Genomic DNA, 18,283 nt, shown 5'->3' with positions numbered 1-18,283 from the left:
ACCTTTTCTTATGAATAAGCTGTATCGTAGAGTAATATTGAGTCAATTACGTGAATTTGAGTGAGAAGAAAGCTATTCTACAAAGAATGATAAAGCTTCTCAGTAGTCCTATTATATTTGGTTAAAGGACTGGATCATTAGTCACATTTCCACAGTGCTTGTATTTTACAATGTGGATGGTTTAAGGTACAAAACCCTATTATGTATGTTTTTAAGGCTATGTTTTAAAATTTTAATTTGTCTTGGTTGCCAGACATGCAAATTTTATACAAAGCAAAAAGTTGTGAATGGTTTAAATTGAAATAAATTCTAAGGTTTTCTGTGTTAAATATTCAGTTCTATATGTAGACTTGTAAATTAAAGGTCTACAAATTAAATGCTGTATTTGTTTGCTCTAAGAAATAGACAACTACAGCAAAGTAGTGCAACTTAGTCACCTCTTCTGAATTCCTTAAACGATTCTAAATTACTGTATTCTTTACAAAAATGTTCTGCTTTAGATTAATAAGAAAAACGAAACACTAAACCCTGAAGTGAACTGCATAAGATATCATGTTTCCTAGTAAGAAAGGAACAGAGTCAAAGCTATTGAATTTGAGCAAAGGTACTTTTTTTGTCTTGAAAATTTGTACATAGCGTGTTGTGTCAAAACTTGATTCTTTAACAAACTTTTGGAGATCTTCTGTGACATTAGTGCTGTCAGATTATTCACCTTTCAGGTCAGAAACCTAGCGTTACATAGAGAACTTACATGGGAGATAGGACTTTTTCTGTTTATTAATATATAGTTAAGTATGACTTTTTTTTTCTTTTAGCTAGGAAATGATAATTTTCCTTCTGAATCTAAAAATGTAAGTGTAAGTTTGATTGTTTTGCTCTATTTTAATCAGAAGATTAATTAGTAGTTTTTTGTTTGCTTTTATTTTTTAATAAAGCCTTTGTTTTTATGCTTTCAAAAATCTTTGGCCATCATTTCTTTCCATAACCTGGTTAGGTTGAGGCTGGCTGTAAGCTGTTGTGTGGGATGGATTTTAAAGTTGCATAGTAGTTTTTGGCTTATATCTGGGAGAATTTTAACTAAAATAAAGTAATCGAACCTTCACCTCCAAGAAAACATGAAAAAATGTTTTAGTTAAAAATTACCCAAATTTTGTTTTGTTTTTTTAACATTTGACGACAGGATCAGATTATTTTGACAAGGATTTTATTTGGTAACTCATAAGAATTACTTTATTGTTTTTAGTGTCCATTCTGTAGCAGATTCTTGGTATAGTTTCTAGGTTTCTCTTCAGCAAAGTTTAAGAATGCCAAGTTTAATGTTTTGAGTATTTCATTTGCCTTTTCTTATGGAAAACTAGATGTGTTAGGCTTAATCATTTGAATAGGAAAAAAGTTAGGGTTTTATTTTTTTTTGTTAGTGGTCACAAAAACAATATAATTTTTCACATATTAGAAAACTTGCAGTTTACATGGAAATTGCTTAGTTGAGTGGAAACGTGATGTATTTTAAAAAGGTAATTATACATTTTGTGAAAAATTTTTGAAAAACGTCTGTGAAACCTCTGTGTTTATTCCTTAGGTTACTATACACTAGATATGTATATTGGCAAAAAAATTGGCAACATTTCTTATCAGAATACGATTTCTTTGTATTTCTTTCCTTCTCAAAAGAGTATTTATAAAATATCTTTGAATAATTTCAAGATGTTACAGTGTAGAAGACATTTTCTTAATATGAGAATTGGGTCTTTAAAGCAATGTAAGTATAAATTATGTTAAAACGTCGTAGTGCTTTGACACGTATATGTTATTAAAGTTGTTATCCTAGTTGAGGGAAATTTGCCATTTTTAGAACTAAAAATTAAGCCTGTTCACTATTTCAAAGCTCTTATCTCCAGCTCAAAGATAAATATATTTAAAATACTTCCTACCGTGTAAATCTTCCTACCTGTCCTTGATTTTTATTTTCTGTTGTAATTTTTGTATCTATAAATTTTGGGCTAATTCCAGTTGTGAAATACATTGACATTAAATTAGAACATTAAAAATGTCAGCCACATGGCAGAAAAAAATATATTCCCTCCCTAACATTCTCTTTATTTCAGGGGTTGAGATTTTATAATATAAAGCAAAATAAGCTAGCACCAAAGCAGGTGGCCCGTTTAGCTAGGACTGAGGGGTTAATTAACAAGGGGGAAAATTATTAAAGGAAAAGAAAATGACTATTTGCATCAATGGTTTTGCATTTATAGTTTTGAATATTTACTAATATAATATTCTTTATGAAAGTCTAATGTACAGGATGATCTATGAAAGTAATAATAGCAAGATAAAGGTAAGGAGAAGCATTTACTCAAGTGAAGGTACTTGGTCATTATTTCCATTGTCATAAGTAAATAAATGTTATATTTTTACCTAGTACATGTTTTTTGTTATACATGTACTGATAGAAGCCTAATTTTGGTATTATAATGTTATTTACATTATTGAGTTGTATTTGTGTACAAAAGGGTTAAAAATAACTATATCTAATTTGCTTGGAAATTGTGGACAATTAGTGAAGAAAGATCAGATCAAAGGAAATAGCTCTTAGAGAAATTTTATTTTGAAAGCCATTTCTATAGTATTTCATGTGTAGTTTATTATTTATTTTTCTATATGAATAACTTATTGTTAATAAGCATACTCATGGGATTAGAGAATAAAAGGATGTTTCTTCCTTATTTAGAAACAATCTGTTATATAAGTATTCGAGAAATTTGATAAATATCTCAACCAGAAACTTTGTTAATCTCTTAGCTAGTACAGAAAGTCTCTATAAGTGATCTCAAAAGAAAGTTACCACAGTTGTTAGTGAGGAACTAAATGTGGCACCATAATGTAGTTATTTCTCCTGTCTCTTTAAAAAAAAAAAGCCAGATTTATATTCTGATATGTCTAATGCTAACAAAAGTCTGTCTTCTTTTTAGGAGATTTTTGTTTAGTCTACTACCATGTACTACTGTTTGGGTCTGTTATATATTAATTGAATAAAATACACATTGCTCTAAAAATTTGGTAGGATAAGCAGCTGAGTTTTGAATTGAAACATAATGAAACATCTACAAAATAAAATCCGAGAATAGACTTCAGTTGGTTCAGCAAATCTTTGTGTAACTCTTGGCCAGTTTCTTCTTGACCAGGAATGAACTGTTAAGGGTTGTTGCTGGAAAATACTCAGATTTTTTTCTTATTTTGTAGGGAATGTATAGCTGTTAGAAAAGCTGCCTATTTACTTCTCTATAAAATAGATCAAATACTTGTTGTGTTCTGTCCTGGGTGTATGTATGTCACATCTTTGCCAGTGAAAGACTTAGACTGTATTGAAATCTTAAGGTTTTTATGATCATAGTGTTTAACAAGCATGGGAAGCTTTTCTAACAGTTGGTTAATGTTAATCATCATTAACATTTTACTATTTTAACTCATAGGACATGGAAATAATCTCAGTGCATATGTGTTTTACACTGTGAATTTGTGTGTAGTTTAGGTTCTGTTAAACTCTAGGACATAATGTACTTTCTTCCAGAGTGGGGGTACATTGTAGATCAAGATTTTATTAAAATCTAGATTGAATCTTCCAAAATGTTAACTTTTATTAAATACTATATATACATTGTTTATATAGACAAAAAGTTCTAAAACTGTTGTATTAAAAACCAAGAGTCCCTTACCTTCTTGCCACTTCTTCTGGTCCTGTTTTAGCTGTTTATTCAGGCTTTAAAATTTTTTTCATATTTCTAAGTATAATGCTTATACTACTGACACTTAATTCATCACTTGTAATAGTTGAGGATTTTTCTTAAACTGTCATCCTCTGTGTTTTCTCTTTTTTATGTTCTTAATATAGTTACTTTACAATTTTTGCTGAAATCAGTGATTTTTAAAAATGTATTTATTTTATTTATTTATCTTGGCTGCATTGGGTCTTCGTTGCTGTTTCTTTCTCTAGTTGCGGCGAGTGGGGGCTACTCTGTTGCGGTGCACGGGCTTCTCATTGCAGTGGCTTCTCTTATTGCGGAGCACGGGCTCTAGGTGCTCGGGCTTCAGTAATTGTGGCGCACAGGCTCTAGAGCGCAGGCTCTAGAGCACAGGCTCAGTAGTTGTGGCGCACGGGCTTAGTTGCTCCGCGCCATGTGGGATCTTTCCGGGCCAGGGCTCGAACCCGTGTCCCCTGCATTGGCAGGCGGATTCTTAACCACTGCGCCACCAGGGAAGCCCTCTGATTATTATACCTGTATAAATATTGTTCATATGTGAGCATTATAAAGTATTATATCTTCTTTTGCAGTTTTTTCATTAATTAATACTTTTTTAAATTTACTTACTTTTCTGTGTGTTTATTATTAATTCCACTAGCTTTTCAAAATAGTTATTTCACAACGTCACTTATAATTTGTATTAGTTCCTCTTCCGTCCCACCCCCCACCCCCATAGAGAAACCCTTCCTAAAGACCTCTGTTCTCTGGCTTTTATCTGAACTGGTTGAACTTTTGGCTTGCTACACAACTGTCATCCTGGGACTTATTTTTGTTGTCATCCTAGGAATTCCCTTTGCCTTTCTCCCAAGTTTAATTTGCCATTTCTAGGAATCAGTGTTTTTCTATTCCTTGGTTTGTTCAAATGTTTTGGTGGAGCTTTTTGCGCATGTGAGGTAACCAGTTTTAGACTTTGCAGTTTTGAAAGTGTCTTAATTCTCTACTCTCATTTATTTAATTGATATTTTGGTTGAATAGTGAATTCTGGGTTGTCAGTATTTTTCTTCGTAATTTTGCAGACATTGCTCCATTGTCCTCAGTGTCAAAAGTTGCTGTTAAGAAGTACAGTGTCATGATGTTTAATCTTTTGCATATGACTTGTTTTGCTTTATTTTTCTTTTCAGAAGGGTTTTACAGTCTTCTCTTTATTTGTCTGGTTTTTGAAGGTTTATGATCATGTGCCTTTTTGAGAATCTTTTTTCATTCTTTGTGCTGGGCTTTTGGTAGGCTCTTTTAATTTGGAAACTTCAAGTTTGGAAATTATCTTGTACTATGTCTCTGATAGTTTTTTCCCTTCTGTAATCCTCCCATCCCCTGTTCTGTTTCTCCCTCTCACTTTTGTTAGTCGGATATTGTGCCTCCTGGATTGATCATTTCATCACCCTTTCTGCTTTCTTATATCTGTGTCACTCTACAGTTCAAGGTAGCTTGTATACTTGGCAAGTGAGTTATAGTAGTAAGTGCTGCGAGTTCAAAAGAGGAAGGGAATGGTCTGGGCAGAAGAGGTAAATGGTAAGCTTCGGGAAGGATGTGGAGCTTGAGCTGAGCCTTTGATTAGGTAGAGGGAAGGGAAGAGGGTAGTTCAGGTAATAAGTTATGATCCAAGACAGTATAACTGTTACATTTAGGCAACGGTAAATACACTGTTCTGATTTAAGTGGAGGTTTGGGGACTATTGAATGAAAGTTTGAACATATGGGCGTAGCTAGATCATAGTATTACATATCAGAATATTGTTTGTGTGTTTACACTGTGGGTTATGGGAAGGTTTTGTTCCAACATAGAGCTCAATAAGTAGTTGGTTTTAAGATTTATCTACTCTTCAGTATGAATTCAAGATGTAGGCATTATAACCTGGGTTTGGTTGCATCTAATTTTGTTTTTTTTTTCCTTTAGTGTTGACATATTTTGTAATTTATTTAATAAATCTGTGGTAACAAAATTTGGCAGTAGGTATAATCTTTGAGAAATTTCATTTTGGTCATTTGATATCACTTTTGGCTAAAGGTGTTATTTTGCTTTTTAGTGTAAGTGAAGGAGTTGGAAATTGTATCTTTATAGACGCTAGTATCCATTTTCAGTAAAAATGAAGCAGTGCTTTTCCAACCTGGGCTTGGGGCCCTCAGGCAATGAGAGAGATCATAGCTAAATCTCAAAAGCGTTTCATTTGTGGTTTTGGAGTTTTTATGTTTTGTTTTTAAATCTTTTTCCTTTTTCCTTGTTATCTCCTAATATGTAAGCTCTTCGTTAGAATGCCAAGAAAGAGATGGACCTGTAGTGTTTGATAGTAGTAAAATGAACCACTAGCTTTGTTTCTTTTATTTTTAAGTTTCAGAGAAGAGATAGATGAGTAAGGAGCATGGGATTCAGAATATCCTGGAGAGAAAAGTTTGAGCATCTGTATTCTAGAATCTCATCACCACTCTTAAAACAGTGTTTCGTGTTTCATAAAACTGCATCTTGAGTGTTGAAAGTTAGATGAAGTTTCTTTTAAGACTTGTAAAATTGTTCTTAACTTGCTGTCTTAGAAAACTTGGTACTCTACTTCATTATAAGAAAAGCTACTATTTGCATGGGGAAAAGCTCCAGTAGTCCTCTTTATTTAAAAATCAGATTTTTTTCTTTGTTATTTGCTTTTGTATTGTTTACACTTAACCTGGCTTAACTCTTACTGAAGTGATTAATATCACTTATTAATCATAAATATAATTAGGTTATGCTTTTAAAATTACATAATTTTAAAAATAATTGTATTATAGACTCTTATAATGCTGTTCTCTCCTATAAGGAGAAGTTCAGAAGATTAACCAGGGAAGTCTTAACTTTGTAGTTTTTCTTTATTAATTGAACTACTAAAAAAATCATTCGTAATGTAAATTTAAACTACAATGTGTTTATTACTTTGGTTAATTAGAAAACCCTTCCAAGAGCTTAGTTTATGCAAGATGGTTTAGAGTTATGCTTTGTAACCTTTTTTTTTTTTCTACCTGCACACACAGCTGACTCCTCTCAGAGGCATCTTTCATTACAAACAATATATCTTCACCCAGGTTAATGGGATGGGTGTGCGCTGATGGTGGGGCAGGTCCTGCCTTTATCTCCCCTAGCTGGAGCCTGTTGATTACTGTCAGAGTTCTGACCTGGATACATAGTCTTCCCAGTTTTTTTCCCTGTAAAGTCTTTTTACTTTAAGCAACTGTAGACTACCAGTGTCTTTGATGTGAGAGCATAAATGCAAAAAGTCTGAAATAAATGATATTCTTACAGAGAAGGAGGAGAAAATAGTGGTAGGATATATGCAATGATTAAGTTATAGAAAAGTTTAAAAAATTCACATCACATCTTAAAATGACATGGAAACTAAATGTGCTTTGTTAAACCCCCATCAATCATTTTAATTGAAATTGACATCCTATCAATTTGACAGCCCTACTTAAGCTTAATATAACAAAATCATGCCAACTTCTGCAGTGATGTAGTATAGTCTTATTGCTTATAAATGATTTAGTAGTTGTTAGCCAAAATAGGAAGAGGATTGACAACTATGTTTAGGGAAAACTTGAACAATAATGTTAGGTGATTTTAGAAAGAATTTCGAAGGAATAAGACATGGAAATACCACAAAATTCTTCATTACAAAGTAAGAACTGGAGTGTAAATATCACTCTTTAAATTCTTACTATAATTTGCAAAGATTGTTGGTTTTACAGATATATAAGAATTGAGGATTTATTTCCCTTGTTGTAAAATAATTTAGCTTCCCTTTTCCCCTGATGTTCAATATCATAGAAAAACTGACATCTATTATTATGTGGATTAGCTCTTTTACTTCAGTAGAGTTTCAGATATCTGTGTATTGCAGTACTCTATAACCAGAGTGCTGCAGAGTTAAATTGAGCAAGATAACCTTGTGTCAGGGTGCTGAATATTTGGTGGAGGAGATAATGTAAACCAGTGGCATTTCCATGTTTATTAGTTTTAATTTTTACATTAGAGCAGTAATTTGTTAATAAGAACCTACTGCATAGCACAGGGAACTCTATTCAGTACTCTGTAATGACCTATATGGGAATAGAATCTAAAAAAGAGTGGATATATGTATATGTATAACTCACTTTGCTGTACACCTGAAAGTCACACATTGTAAATCAACTATACTCCAATAAAAAGCTTAATTAAAAAAGAAGTAATTTGTTCAAATACTTGACTATGTAACCTGAGTTATGGTGAATATAAGAAGACATTCATTTTTATTTTTTTCAACTATATGGATTTTTTAAAATTTAATTTATTTTTGGCTGTGTTGGGTCTTCGTTGCTGTGCGCGGGCTTTCTCTGGTTGCAGCGAGCGGGGGCTACTCTTCGTTGTGGTGCGCAGGCTTCTCATTGTGGTGGCTTCTCTTGTTGAGGAGGATGGGCTCTAGGCTCGTGGGCTCAGTAGTTGTGGCTTGTGGGCTCTAGAGCACAGGCTCAGTAGTTGTGGCGCATGGGCTTAGTTGCTCCATGGCATGTGGGATCTTCCCGGGCCAGGGCTCGAACCCGTGTCCCCTGCATTGGCAGGCGGATTCTTAACCACTGTGTCACCAGGGAAGCCCCAACTATATGAATTTTTAATTTCCAAATCTCTTAAAAAAGATAGTTCTCTCTAAACGTAATAACAAAGGTATTGATTTTTTAAAAATTTTCACTGGCGTATAGTTGATTTAAGAAGACGTTTAGAATGAAAGTAACATGCCTGGTAAATGTCTTCAGGTGTATGCCTAAGTTCTATAGTATTTCTGGTTATATGGATCCTAAAGCATGTATTTGTTATAGCAAATATGAAAACATGCAGAGGTCTTTTTTTTTTTTTTCATGCAGAGGTCTTTTTAATCAAAAAGTTAATAGGGTATCATCTAGCTTTTCATGATCTGGTTTTGTTTGTCTTAAAAGGAAATCAGCTACTTAATTTATAGAATGTAGCATTATAAGTAATATTATAGTAGTCTGTAAAGAAATATATTAAGTTGAAATAAATTCCTAATACAGCAATTTTTAGATTGTACCTTCACCTTGCATGTAGATTGTATTCTGAAATGCTTGGAAATAAAATAATCTTCTTTTTAGAGAAATAATGCTATAAATGGCATCTCCTTTCGGATTAGCCCACGAAAGTTCATTTGATCTATAATTAGCACACAAGACCACATTTTTTCCAAAGAAAATAATTCTATTGCTAGTAAGTAATTAGGAAAATAAATTTTAGCAAGTATTTATCTTAAATCATGGAATTTGAGAAAGAGCAGAGAGGTTTGTGTGAAAGGGAGATTAGCTAGAGTGGGATTAATTGAGGTGAGAACAGTGAAAGTCAGGAAGGGGGATGATACTCATTGAAAAATGAGGTGCTTGACTAAAGGAGGTTAATAAAGACACTTCCCATCACACACTTCTGAGGGCCTCGTTGCCCCAGGAATAGGTGGATAAAAATGAGCTATTCTTATACTTCATTTTATTTTTTGACATTTAAAAGAGGGAACTATCTTCTAAATAAGCCTTAAGAAAACAAAGGCTAAGCCTTTATAAAACTTAGAACATTCTTTAAATCTATAACCCTGAGTGGTAAATAATTTGTATTTTTGTTATTACCACTGATAAAAACAGATCTTAGATTAAAACTTTTTCTATATTATTTTTTTACTTTGAGTATCTTATCCCAGAGAAAGAATTGTTTTTATCTCATTCTTCAAAAGGTCTATTTACTGTTAAAGCATAGAATTAATAGTTTCAGGTTACCTAAACTACCATGTAAAACATTATTTCTATGGCAAAATTTGTTCACTGATTGTTTTGAGTACCTACTATGTGCCAGGCACTTCTTTTGGTGCTCTAACTAAGCAGTGCGCAAGAGACAAGAATCCTTGATATGGAGTTCACATTCTAGTAGAGATTTATTTCAAGTTGCATTTGAAAGATGCAAGAAAGTCATCTGTCTGTATTACCTTCATGTTGGCTTACTTAGGGTAGGTGTCCGTAAGCTTTAGAGCAGCTGGGACTCTACATTAATATCCAGTATCCTAGGTAGGATCTTAATAGAGACTGGGTAATAACTATATTAGCATATTTTAAATAGGCAGCAAAGGACATCTTCCTTTTAAAGAGCAAGGACGAGCGTCCTTATCCTTGCCCATCCATTCCTTAATAAGAATACTTCTGGGCTTCCCTGGTGGCGCAGTGGTTGAGAGTCCACCTGCCGATGCAGGGGACACGGGTTCGTGCCCCGGTCCGGGAAGATCCCACATGCCGCGGAGCGGCTGCGCCCGTGAGCCATGGCCGCTGAGCCTGCGCGTCCGGAGCCTGTTGCTCCGCAACGGGAGAGGCCACAACAGTGAGAGGCCCGCGTACCGCAAAAAGAAAAGAATACTTCTGATTGTGAGGATGTTTGAATGAACCATTTACTTCTGTCAAGGCAGCTCTATTTTGAAAATGATTTCATGTGTTGCTGCTAACTACCACATAGCTTAGGTGCTGTATACAGTATCTTAGAGGCAGCATACTAAGTTGTTAGCTGAACATACTCTGGATCCAGACTGCCTAGATTTAAATCCCAACTGCCTCTGATCTAGCTGTGTGATCTTGAGCAAGCTATTTAACCTATCTGTGCCATAGTTTTTTAAAATCTGGCAAAGTAATGATAATAGTTGGCTAATGTAAGGATGAAATGAGTTAATTGGTAATGCTTAGCACTTGGCAAGTACTAAATGACAACTGCTGTTATTTCCTATGCTTGATATATAATTAATGTAAAAGTTGCTTTTCTAGATTTTTTTGGCCAAGCACCTTATTTTGTTTGGTGGGTTTATGCTTTCAAGGAGAACAATTTGGTATAATGGAAATCTGGATTCTAGCTATGGATCATCCACTGATTTGCTCTTGATTTGATTAATTACTAAGGAGGGAAAGGCTCAGATAAAATAGTCTCTTTAGTACTTTCATATAAAATTTAAATATTTAAAAATAGGTGAGCATGTTGAACCTTTGGTTGTTTTTGAGTACTCAGCAGGAACTTGTTTAAAGTATTTTGTTTTATCATACTGTGAAACGCTGATCCCAGATGCTTATTTAGTTTTTGTGCCACAGCTTACACATTGGCTATTAGTAATTCTCAAATTTTGAATTAGTGGATGATTTACAGATGATTCCTATGATGTGTGTTTAATTCTAAATATAAACTACTTGACAAATATACACAATAAAAGGTAGTTCCCTAAGATAACTGGTACCTTGGCTTTTCTGAGAACTATTTCATAATAGTTTCACTGAGAACCTATTTCATAAAATTATTGTAATAACCTCCAAGTAAATTTGAGTTAAAGTAGAAATACATTCTTTCCCTAATTACAGCTTAGTATGTGTATGTACACTTTTTATTAATTTAAAAATGTTATAAACTTCACTTAGGTTTGCTTTGTTTTTATGTCTTATTTTCTGGAAGACTATTCAGATTTTCATTAGTTTTTCACTTACTTCCAAACAGCACTTTGTAGTTAAGCATGTTGTAGCATCAAAATGAATGTTGTAGTCAAATTTTATTGGAGTTCAGGCCCTGTAAAGATGGTTGTGTTTAAGTTCCACAAAGTTATTTGTGGTTTTTCCTGAACTTTTCCTTCTGCAGCAAAGTTCTATTTTCATTAACTACACACTATTTTAAAGTAGAAGATGGTGGTGAAAGATCAGTCTGTGTTACCTTTGGATTTTTTTTCTTTGTGAAAGCAATGGCAGTCTTGATTGTAACAGAAAACTATCTGGAATTTGGACTTGAAACAGGTAAGAATTTCATATTTGTTAAGTTTTTAAAATTAGGTTTGAGGCGTATGTTCTGTAATGTTCTAAATAATTAACCTTTATTATTCTTAAGATTTTTTTTTTGTTTTTTTTTTTAGCTAAGCTTTTGCTACCTTTTTCCAAAAATGCTGTTCCCTCCCCATTTTTTCCTTAAAGTTAAATAAGTTTCACCAATGCTAATGTTAGATAAAGATGCACACAGATAAAGATGCAAATTTTAATGCAAATTTTATGCATACTCATGGAATGTACAAATATCAAAGGGATGTTTTCAAAGACTATTTCTCCTAATAACTAAATTTTATTGCATTATGACATACTAATTAGCACATGAAAGAGCTATGCTCATCATTTCAAAATTTAAGATGTTCTGTTTTCTAGCATTTTATTTCCAAAGATTCTGTGTTTTACCCCTATGATAAGAGTAAATTTTTTCCCCCTACAGGGTTTACAAATTTTTCAGACAGTGCGATGCAGTTTCTCGAAAAGCAAGGTTTAGAATCTCAGTAAGTTTTTAATTATTATTCGGATTTAATTTTTTCCATTTTTGGTAAAATAGCATTTACTATAAGTGGTTCTTTGTTTTTAATCAGTGAAAGGAGTTCTTTTTTAAGTAGGACTGTCTCTTTTTTAGCAATATTCTTACTCATGTTTTTTACATTTGTATAAAGTATCTTTTATAGAATTCTCATTTGAATTTGCTCTTATTTAACTTAATTCCTCTTCTACTAGAGATTAAATGAAATTTATGAATCACATGTTATTTTCTACGTTGAACATGTAGGTTAGATTGTTAAAACTGTGCCTTAAGAGATGTCTGATTTACTTTATACTTCATCAAAATCCTTTATGGATGATTGAATAAGAGCAGTCTTTCTGTAGGAGTTTACTTTGTTTGTATTACTGTTATTATTGTGGTTTGTAAAGTAATTGATTAGAAGAACGGAAATTTCTAGAAAGTTAACTTCAGAAGTTTATCAGCTTTTTTAAAAATTTTATTTTTAGGGGTCCTGTTTCAAAACTTACTTTCAAATTTTTCCTGGCTATTTTCTGTTCGCTCATTGGGGCTTTTTTGACATTTCCTGGATTACGGCTGGCTCAAATGCATCTGGATGCCCTGAATTTGGCAACAGAAAAAATTACACAGTAAGCGGAAAATGTACATAAGCACATGCAGATAAATATATGTTTTTCATCTTAATGAAGGTATATTATTGTAATGAAATCATAAATTATTGTATTGAAAATTAATAATCATTTGATGTCACACTTCTTCCTCTTTCTACTATAAGCAAGCTTCTTTCATTCACTTCTAAATTTTAAGTCCTATGTAAAAAAAACCCCACTAAATTATTAAATTTCTCTTTTATCTGTTAAAATGGAAATATCAGTATTTATGTTAGTTCTTTTGAACTCAGAGATGAATGTTTATGATATTGTAATCTCTGCCACTGATCTAAGGATCTATGGAAATTTCTTTAAATCAGAATTTTTAAGTTAAAAATACTTACTTAAATTTCATATAAATAATTTTATTTAAATAATTTAATATTTTTTATTTAAAGTATTTTATTTAAAAATGTTTTGAAAGTAAATCTGTATACATAAGGAATGTTTGTTTTCCTTATATTATTGATCTGTTTGCAAGATTATTTTAGTTCGGGATGGCTAATACCATACAGTGTTAAATATCATAGATTACTATTTTAGTTTTCAAATGGAGAAATCGTATTCGAATCTCTGCATATTGTTCAGAGCCCATTTACTATCTTATTTGTGGTTGTCACAGATTTTTTGTTGTTGTTGGTGTGGACACCTTGGCAGAGTGACAGATTTTTATCTTCATTTCATATCCAGATCCAAATTTCCAAGTCCTCTTTTTGTTTTGCAGTAGAAGCCTAAGTTGAGAATATTCCATTTTGATATATGTATTTATAGTCATTAAGTTTCTCTGAGTAATCATATTTCCTAACATTTCTGCTCTTTAAAAGCCGATATTTAATGATGCTGATTCTCTAGTCTTTTCACATTCTTATCTCTTACCTATGTCATTTTCCTTTATTTTAATTTTGAAAGTTTTTTTGTGTTTTTCCTTACCTCCATTTTTCTTTATTTGCTTTGTGTGTGTATTTATTTATTCTCACCTCCCAGTACACACTCCTTCATCCCTTTTTTCCACTCCTTTTACTCAGCATGCTGTTGGCTACATCCTGCCTTTCTCCCACCATCGGTCTCTCTAATGGCTCCTTTTAAAACAAAACCTGATTCTCCCCCTCCTCTCTACACACACACTTCAGTCCACTAACCCCAGTGTTATGATTTAAATAAGCTGAAAGAGTGGGTGGAGGGGAGCCCTCCACCAGCTACTGAAACCGCTGTGGGCTGCTCCTTGATACTAGAGTGTTCCCTAGCAACACTGCATACCTAATACTGCTGCTTTCTTCCCCTGCACCCGATGGTTTACCCAGGCTGTGGGATGAAAGAATCACTTTATAAAAACATTGAAAGCATTTAGTGGTGGTTTGGGGTTGGGGATGGGGGCACATTTTAGTTTCCTTCTCAGTAAAATGTGGCTTCTTAAGATTTTTCCCTTTGGGAATTTGGAGTTTTATTTTCAGTGTATTGCAAACTCCCCAACCCCACACCCCCCGCGCCACACACACACACACACACACACACACACACACACACACACACACACACACACACACACACACACACACACACACACACACACACACACACACACACACACACACACACACACACACACCCCTACCTGCCCGGATACAGGGCGTGGGAAGCTAGTTTGCATGACTGGCACAAAGAACAGCATTCTCTTTACCCCCATGGCCAGGCAGTAGTACTTGTTTTAGTGCCAGAGCTTAGAACCAGAGTGCCACCTCTCCCTGTCAGGTGTTCATGGTTTCCTGATCTGGCCATTTGCTCACATAAATCACTATCACTTGCACTGTAGTGGTATTTTAAAGTGTGTGTGTGTGTGTGTATTTTAAACCCTCCAGTTTAGCTCCCCCAGCATGGTTGGTAATAAAAGCAGTACATGGTAATAAAATAGTCTGAAGAATTTTGTCTTTCTGAAATAAGGACAGTCTTTACCAGTCATCTATCTCTGTAGGATACAAACTTGGGACAACAATTAACAATGACATTACATCTCACACCTGAAACCTTTTGCTGTATTGGGTATTTTGCCTTGTAGGAGAAATATAAATTTCCTTGGTTTTTATAGGATAGGGAAATTAATTTCAGGTATGTTCATAATGCTTCAGGAAGAAATAAAAATGTGAGTCATTTATGATTTTAACAATGTTAAGACCTTTTACATGTTCATTACATATTGAAAGTTTCCTCATTTATAAGTAAGTTGCTGCAGTAGCTTCCGTCTGCCATATGCCTTCTAGTATTATGGACCTTGCTAATCACTGTCTCTTACTTGTAAATAATGAGAATGTACTTTGTTTTAGCTGGACTGAAAAGTATCAAAAGATGACTCCTATACTGAAAATCCATTGGATTCATTGATTGTGCAAAGTTAGAGAATCATTTAAGTACCAGTGTATTAAGTCAGGGATACAGTAGGAGATTGTTAAAGAACACTAGAATAGGAGTGAACAGATTTAGATTTTAGTGCTAGATCTCCTTCTAACCTGTAATATTGCCATGAGCAAGTCATTTAACGTTCCTCAATCTGAATGTTCTCTTCTGAACAATTAAAATAATGAGGTATTTTTACAAGGGCTCAAATCAGTGTTAAGTAGTAGTGATAAATATAAAATAATGGTGACAATAGTACCTTAATATAGAATACTGAAAATAAGTTCCTACCTTCATTTTTTAAGTCCCAAGGTTCTGTAGTTTATTAGTGTATTTTGTTTCTGGATTTTTATGTTTATTTCTTACATACTTTCAGAACATTACTTCATATCAACTTCTTGGCACCTTTATTTATGGTTCTGCTCTGGGTAAAACCAATCACCAAAGACTACATTATGAACCCACCATTGGGTAAAGAAAGTGTCCCTTTGTAAGTATGGGTATTTGGGGGCTAATTTTTATTTCATTATATAATCAAAACTTTTCTAAAATGTTATTTACTATGTTCACATTTTTTAATGATAACATTAGGACACTATTTTTAAAACATTAATAGAAATGTTTAAAAATATATTACAAAATAGAAACTATAGGTCATCATTTTACCTTTTGTGATCTTCATTAATGGTTTTGGATGATTGTTACTCTGCACTAATATTATCTTGTACAGTTGTAAGTTTTTCTGCTTTTTTTAAGACACTACATTTCTCTTACTTTTTTCTTAATTGTGAAAATTATGGAGGAAAAAATGAGTAGTATAAATGGAAATTCATATATTTAGCCCCTTAAGAGTTGTTAACATTTTCCATATTTGCTTCACTGTTTTTTGCTTTGTTTTTTGATGAAGTAGTTTTTCAAGTAAATTAGAGGCATAACATTTTTACCCCTAAGAACTTTAGTATGCATCTCTAAAAAATAAGGATATTTTTCTACATGACAATATCATCATCATAGCTATTAAAATTAAAAATAAAACCTTAACATTGTTATCAAATATTAGGTTGTATTTCCCCAATTAGACAACTGTATTTTAACAGAAGAAGGTAACATAGAAATAATTTATTAAAAGGCATTAATAACTATACTTGATATGTTAACTCATTAGCCTTATGGAACTATGTTAGAGTAATAAAAAGATTCAGGCAGAGCTGGTTCAAACCCCAGTTCTGATCCTCACTAAAGCTGTCACTTGAGGGAGATTATTTTACTTCACTGAACCTCTGTTTCCCCGTCTGGAAAATGAAGATAATAGTATCCACCTCACAAGGTTATCATTGGAATTAAATGAAAGACCACATGTAATGCAACCATCTGGAAGTAAGTGCTTAATAAATGTTCCTTTCACTGCTTTGCCTCATCAAAATTAAAATAGAAAATCTTGACTAGTCAATGATTCCACAGTATGCATTTTATATTATGTATTTCTTTTAGATCCTGGTACAAATTTGTCTTGAAGTGTAGAATCGGTGATGACCATGATTTTTTTTTTTTAACACCTAATCTTATTGAACTAAGAAAGTATACATTGAAGTCATAACATTTTTTCCCCCACGCAAGTAAGCTTTAATGGTAATTTTAACTTGACAGGTTCACTGAGTATTTAAAAGTAATCCTAAGGATCGTAGGGTTCCAGACCAAATCTCAGATAAACTTTTAACCCACATCTTTGATGCTGAAAGCATTCCTAGTCCTTCCTTGAAGTTTGATCATGGAAGTTGGATTTTATACTTCTGTAATTATGTTTTCTGATTTTATATTTGCCTTAGTTTAATTACGAAAACAAGGAAACTAGCATTTGTGACATATACCAGTTATTATGCTGGGTATTGATATTTTACATATTTTATCTCATTCATTCTTATAGTAATTCTCTATTTATGATCTCTGTTCTCATTCCATTTTATAGATGAAATAACAGACTCAGAGGTTAAATAATTTGGCTAAGGTTATTCAGCCAGATCTGGTGTATGTAAAGCATTTAGTAGTTATACCAATATTCATTTCCCCACTTGTAGCCTACAAAACTATGTACAGATTAGTAGTGAATACTATGCTTAAAGGAAGTAGGAAAAAGGAATTTTCCCCTTGGTATGTTAAATTACAGGAAAAATTTTGTTGCACATGAAGACCTAGAGTCCTCTTCCTATAGCTTTATTTCCTTTGTCCCATTCCCTTTCCTGACCTTCATAAATGAAACAGAATTACAGTCATATCTCTGCTCCATTTTATTCTTTTTTTATTTGTCAGATCACTACATTAAGTGATTAGACAGGTGATTTTTAATTTTTGTTTAAACTCCAAAGTCCATGTTAGATTGAGAAAAAATGGCTGCCCGTCATCCCAGGTTCTTCGTCTGTCACGTGGATTAAATGGTTTGTCAAAGGCCTTTATTTGTAGTCAGAAGCAAAAATGGATAGAATGCAGTTTCAATCTGGAAATATATTTAAACTCATCCACCCATGTGTTCTGCTTGGGCATCAAAAAAATAAAATGTGAGCAAGCAGAGTCCATATGTGTGTAACCTTGTGAGAAGAAAACCAGAAGAGAACATATATGGTGAACCCTAGAATGGCTTCAGGAATTTGGAGAAATTTCTTCTGCCTGTTCTTTACCTGTATATTTTGTCCCATCATTTCAACTTACCAAATCCTTATGAAGTTGGTTAAATAACCTGAGTTAGCAGTACTATTTAATTAGGGACTGTTATCTAAATCCTGAACTCTCATAAACAGAGCAGATATGTTTTGATTCACTGCCTTATACCATTCGCTTCATTTCTGTTATCTGTCTCCCTCAAAGCATGCATAATAGCTGTCTTCAGAATACTGCCAGTCAAGCCTCCTGGTTGTACCACACCAGGGAGCACAGTAGTGTTTGTAAGCCCCTGGAAAGGTTCAAGGCTGTGGATGGTCTTGACTTTTGTGTACTGTCAGTCTCACATGACTGATATCTTAATCTCATTGTTCATTACAGTGTAAATGTATTGATAAAAAGTTATGCCTTGGGCTTCCCTGGTGGCGCAGTGGTTGAGAGTCCGCCTGCCGATGCAGG

At 33.4% G+C, this 18,283-nt stretch overlaps 1 protein-coding gene across 6 annotated transcripts in view; it reads left to right on the top strand.

The window, feature by feature from the left end:
- TMEM161B (transmembrane protein 161B) overlaps positions 1–18,283 on the top strand; it is an 84,240-nt gene that overhangs the window by 46,183 nt on the left and 19,774 nt on the right. For 4 of the 6 annotated variants that reach the window (XM_022593218.2, XM_089909104.1, XM_022593237.2 and 1 more), the window contains 4 exons: positions 11,448–11,599; positions 12,063–12,123; positions 12,623–12,763; positions 15,549–15,662. In XM_022593218.2, coding sequence (XP_022448926.1) covers positions 11,448–11,599; positions 12,063–12,123; positions 12,623–12,763; positions 15,549–15,662 — 468 coding nt within the window. The remainder of the gene's footprint in view (positions 1–11,447; positions 11,600–12,062; positions 12,124–12,622; positions 12,764–15,548; positions 15,663–18,283) is intronic. The other 2 variants (XM_089909105.1, XM_089909103.1) reach the window with 2 other exon arrangements.

Source organism: Delphinapterus leucas, chromosome 3 (assembly GCF_059928025.1).
Source record: "Delphinapterus leucas isolate spDelLeu-1000000601 "Yukka" chromosome 3, BTC_Dleu_Yukka2, whole genome shotgun sequence".
NCBI classification, from domain to species: domain Eukaryota; kingdom Metazoa; phylum Chordata; class Mammalia; order Artiodactyla; family Monodontidae; genus Delphinapterus; species Delphinapterus leucas.
The sequence above is the reverse complement of the archived record's forward strand: the minus strand, read 5'-3'. Positions and strand labels throughout refer to the sequence as shown.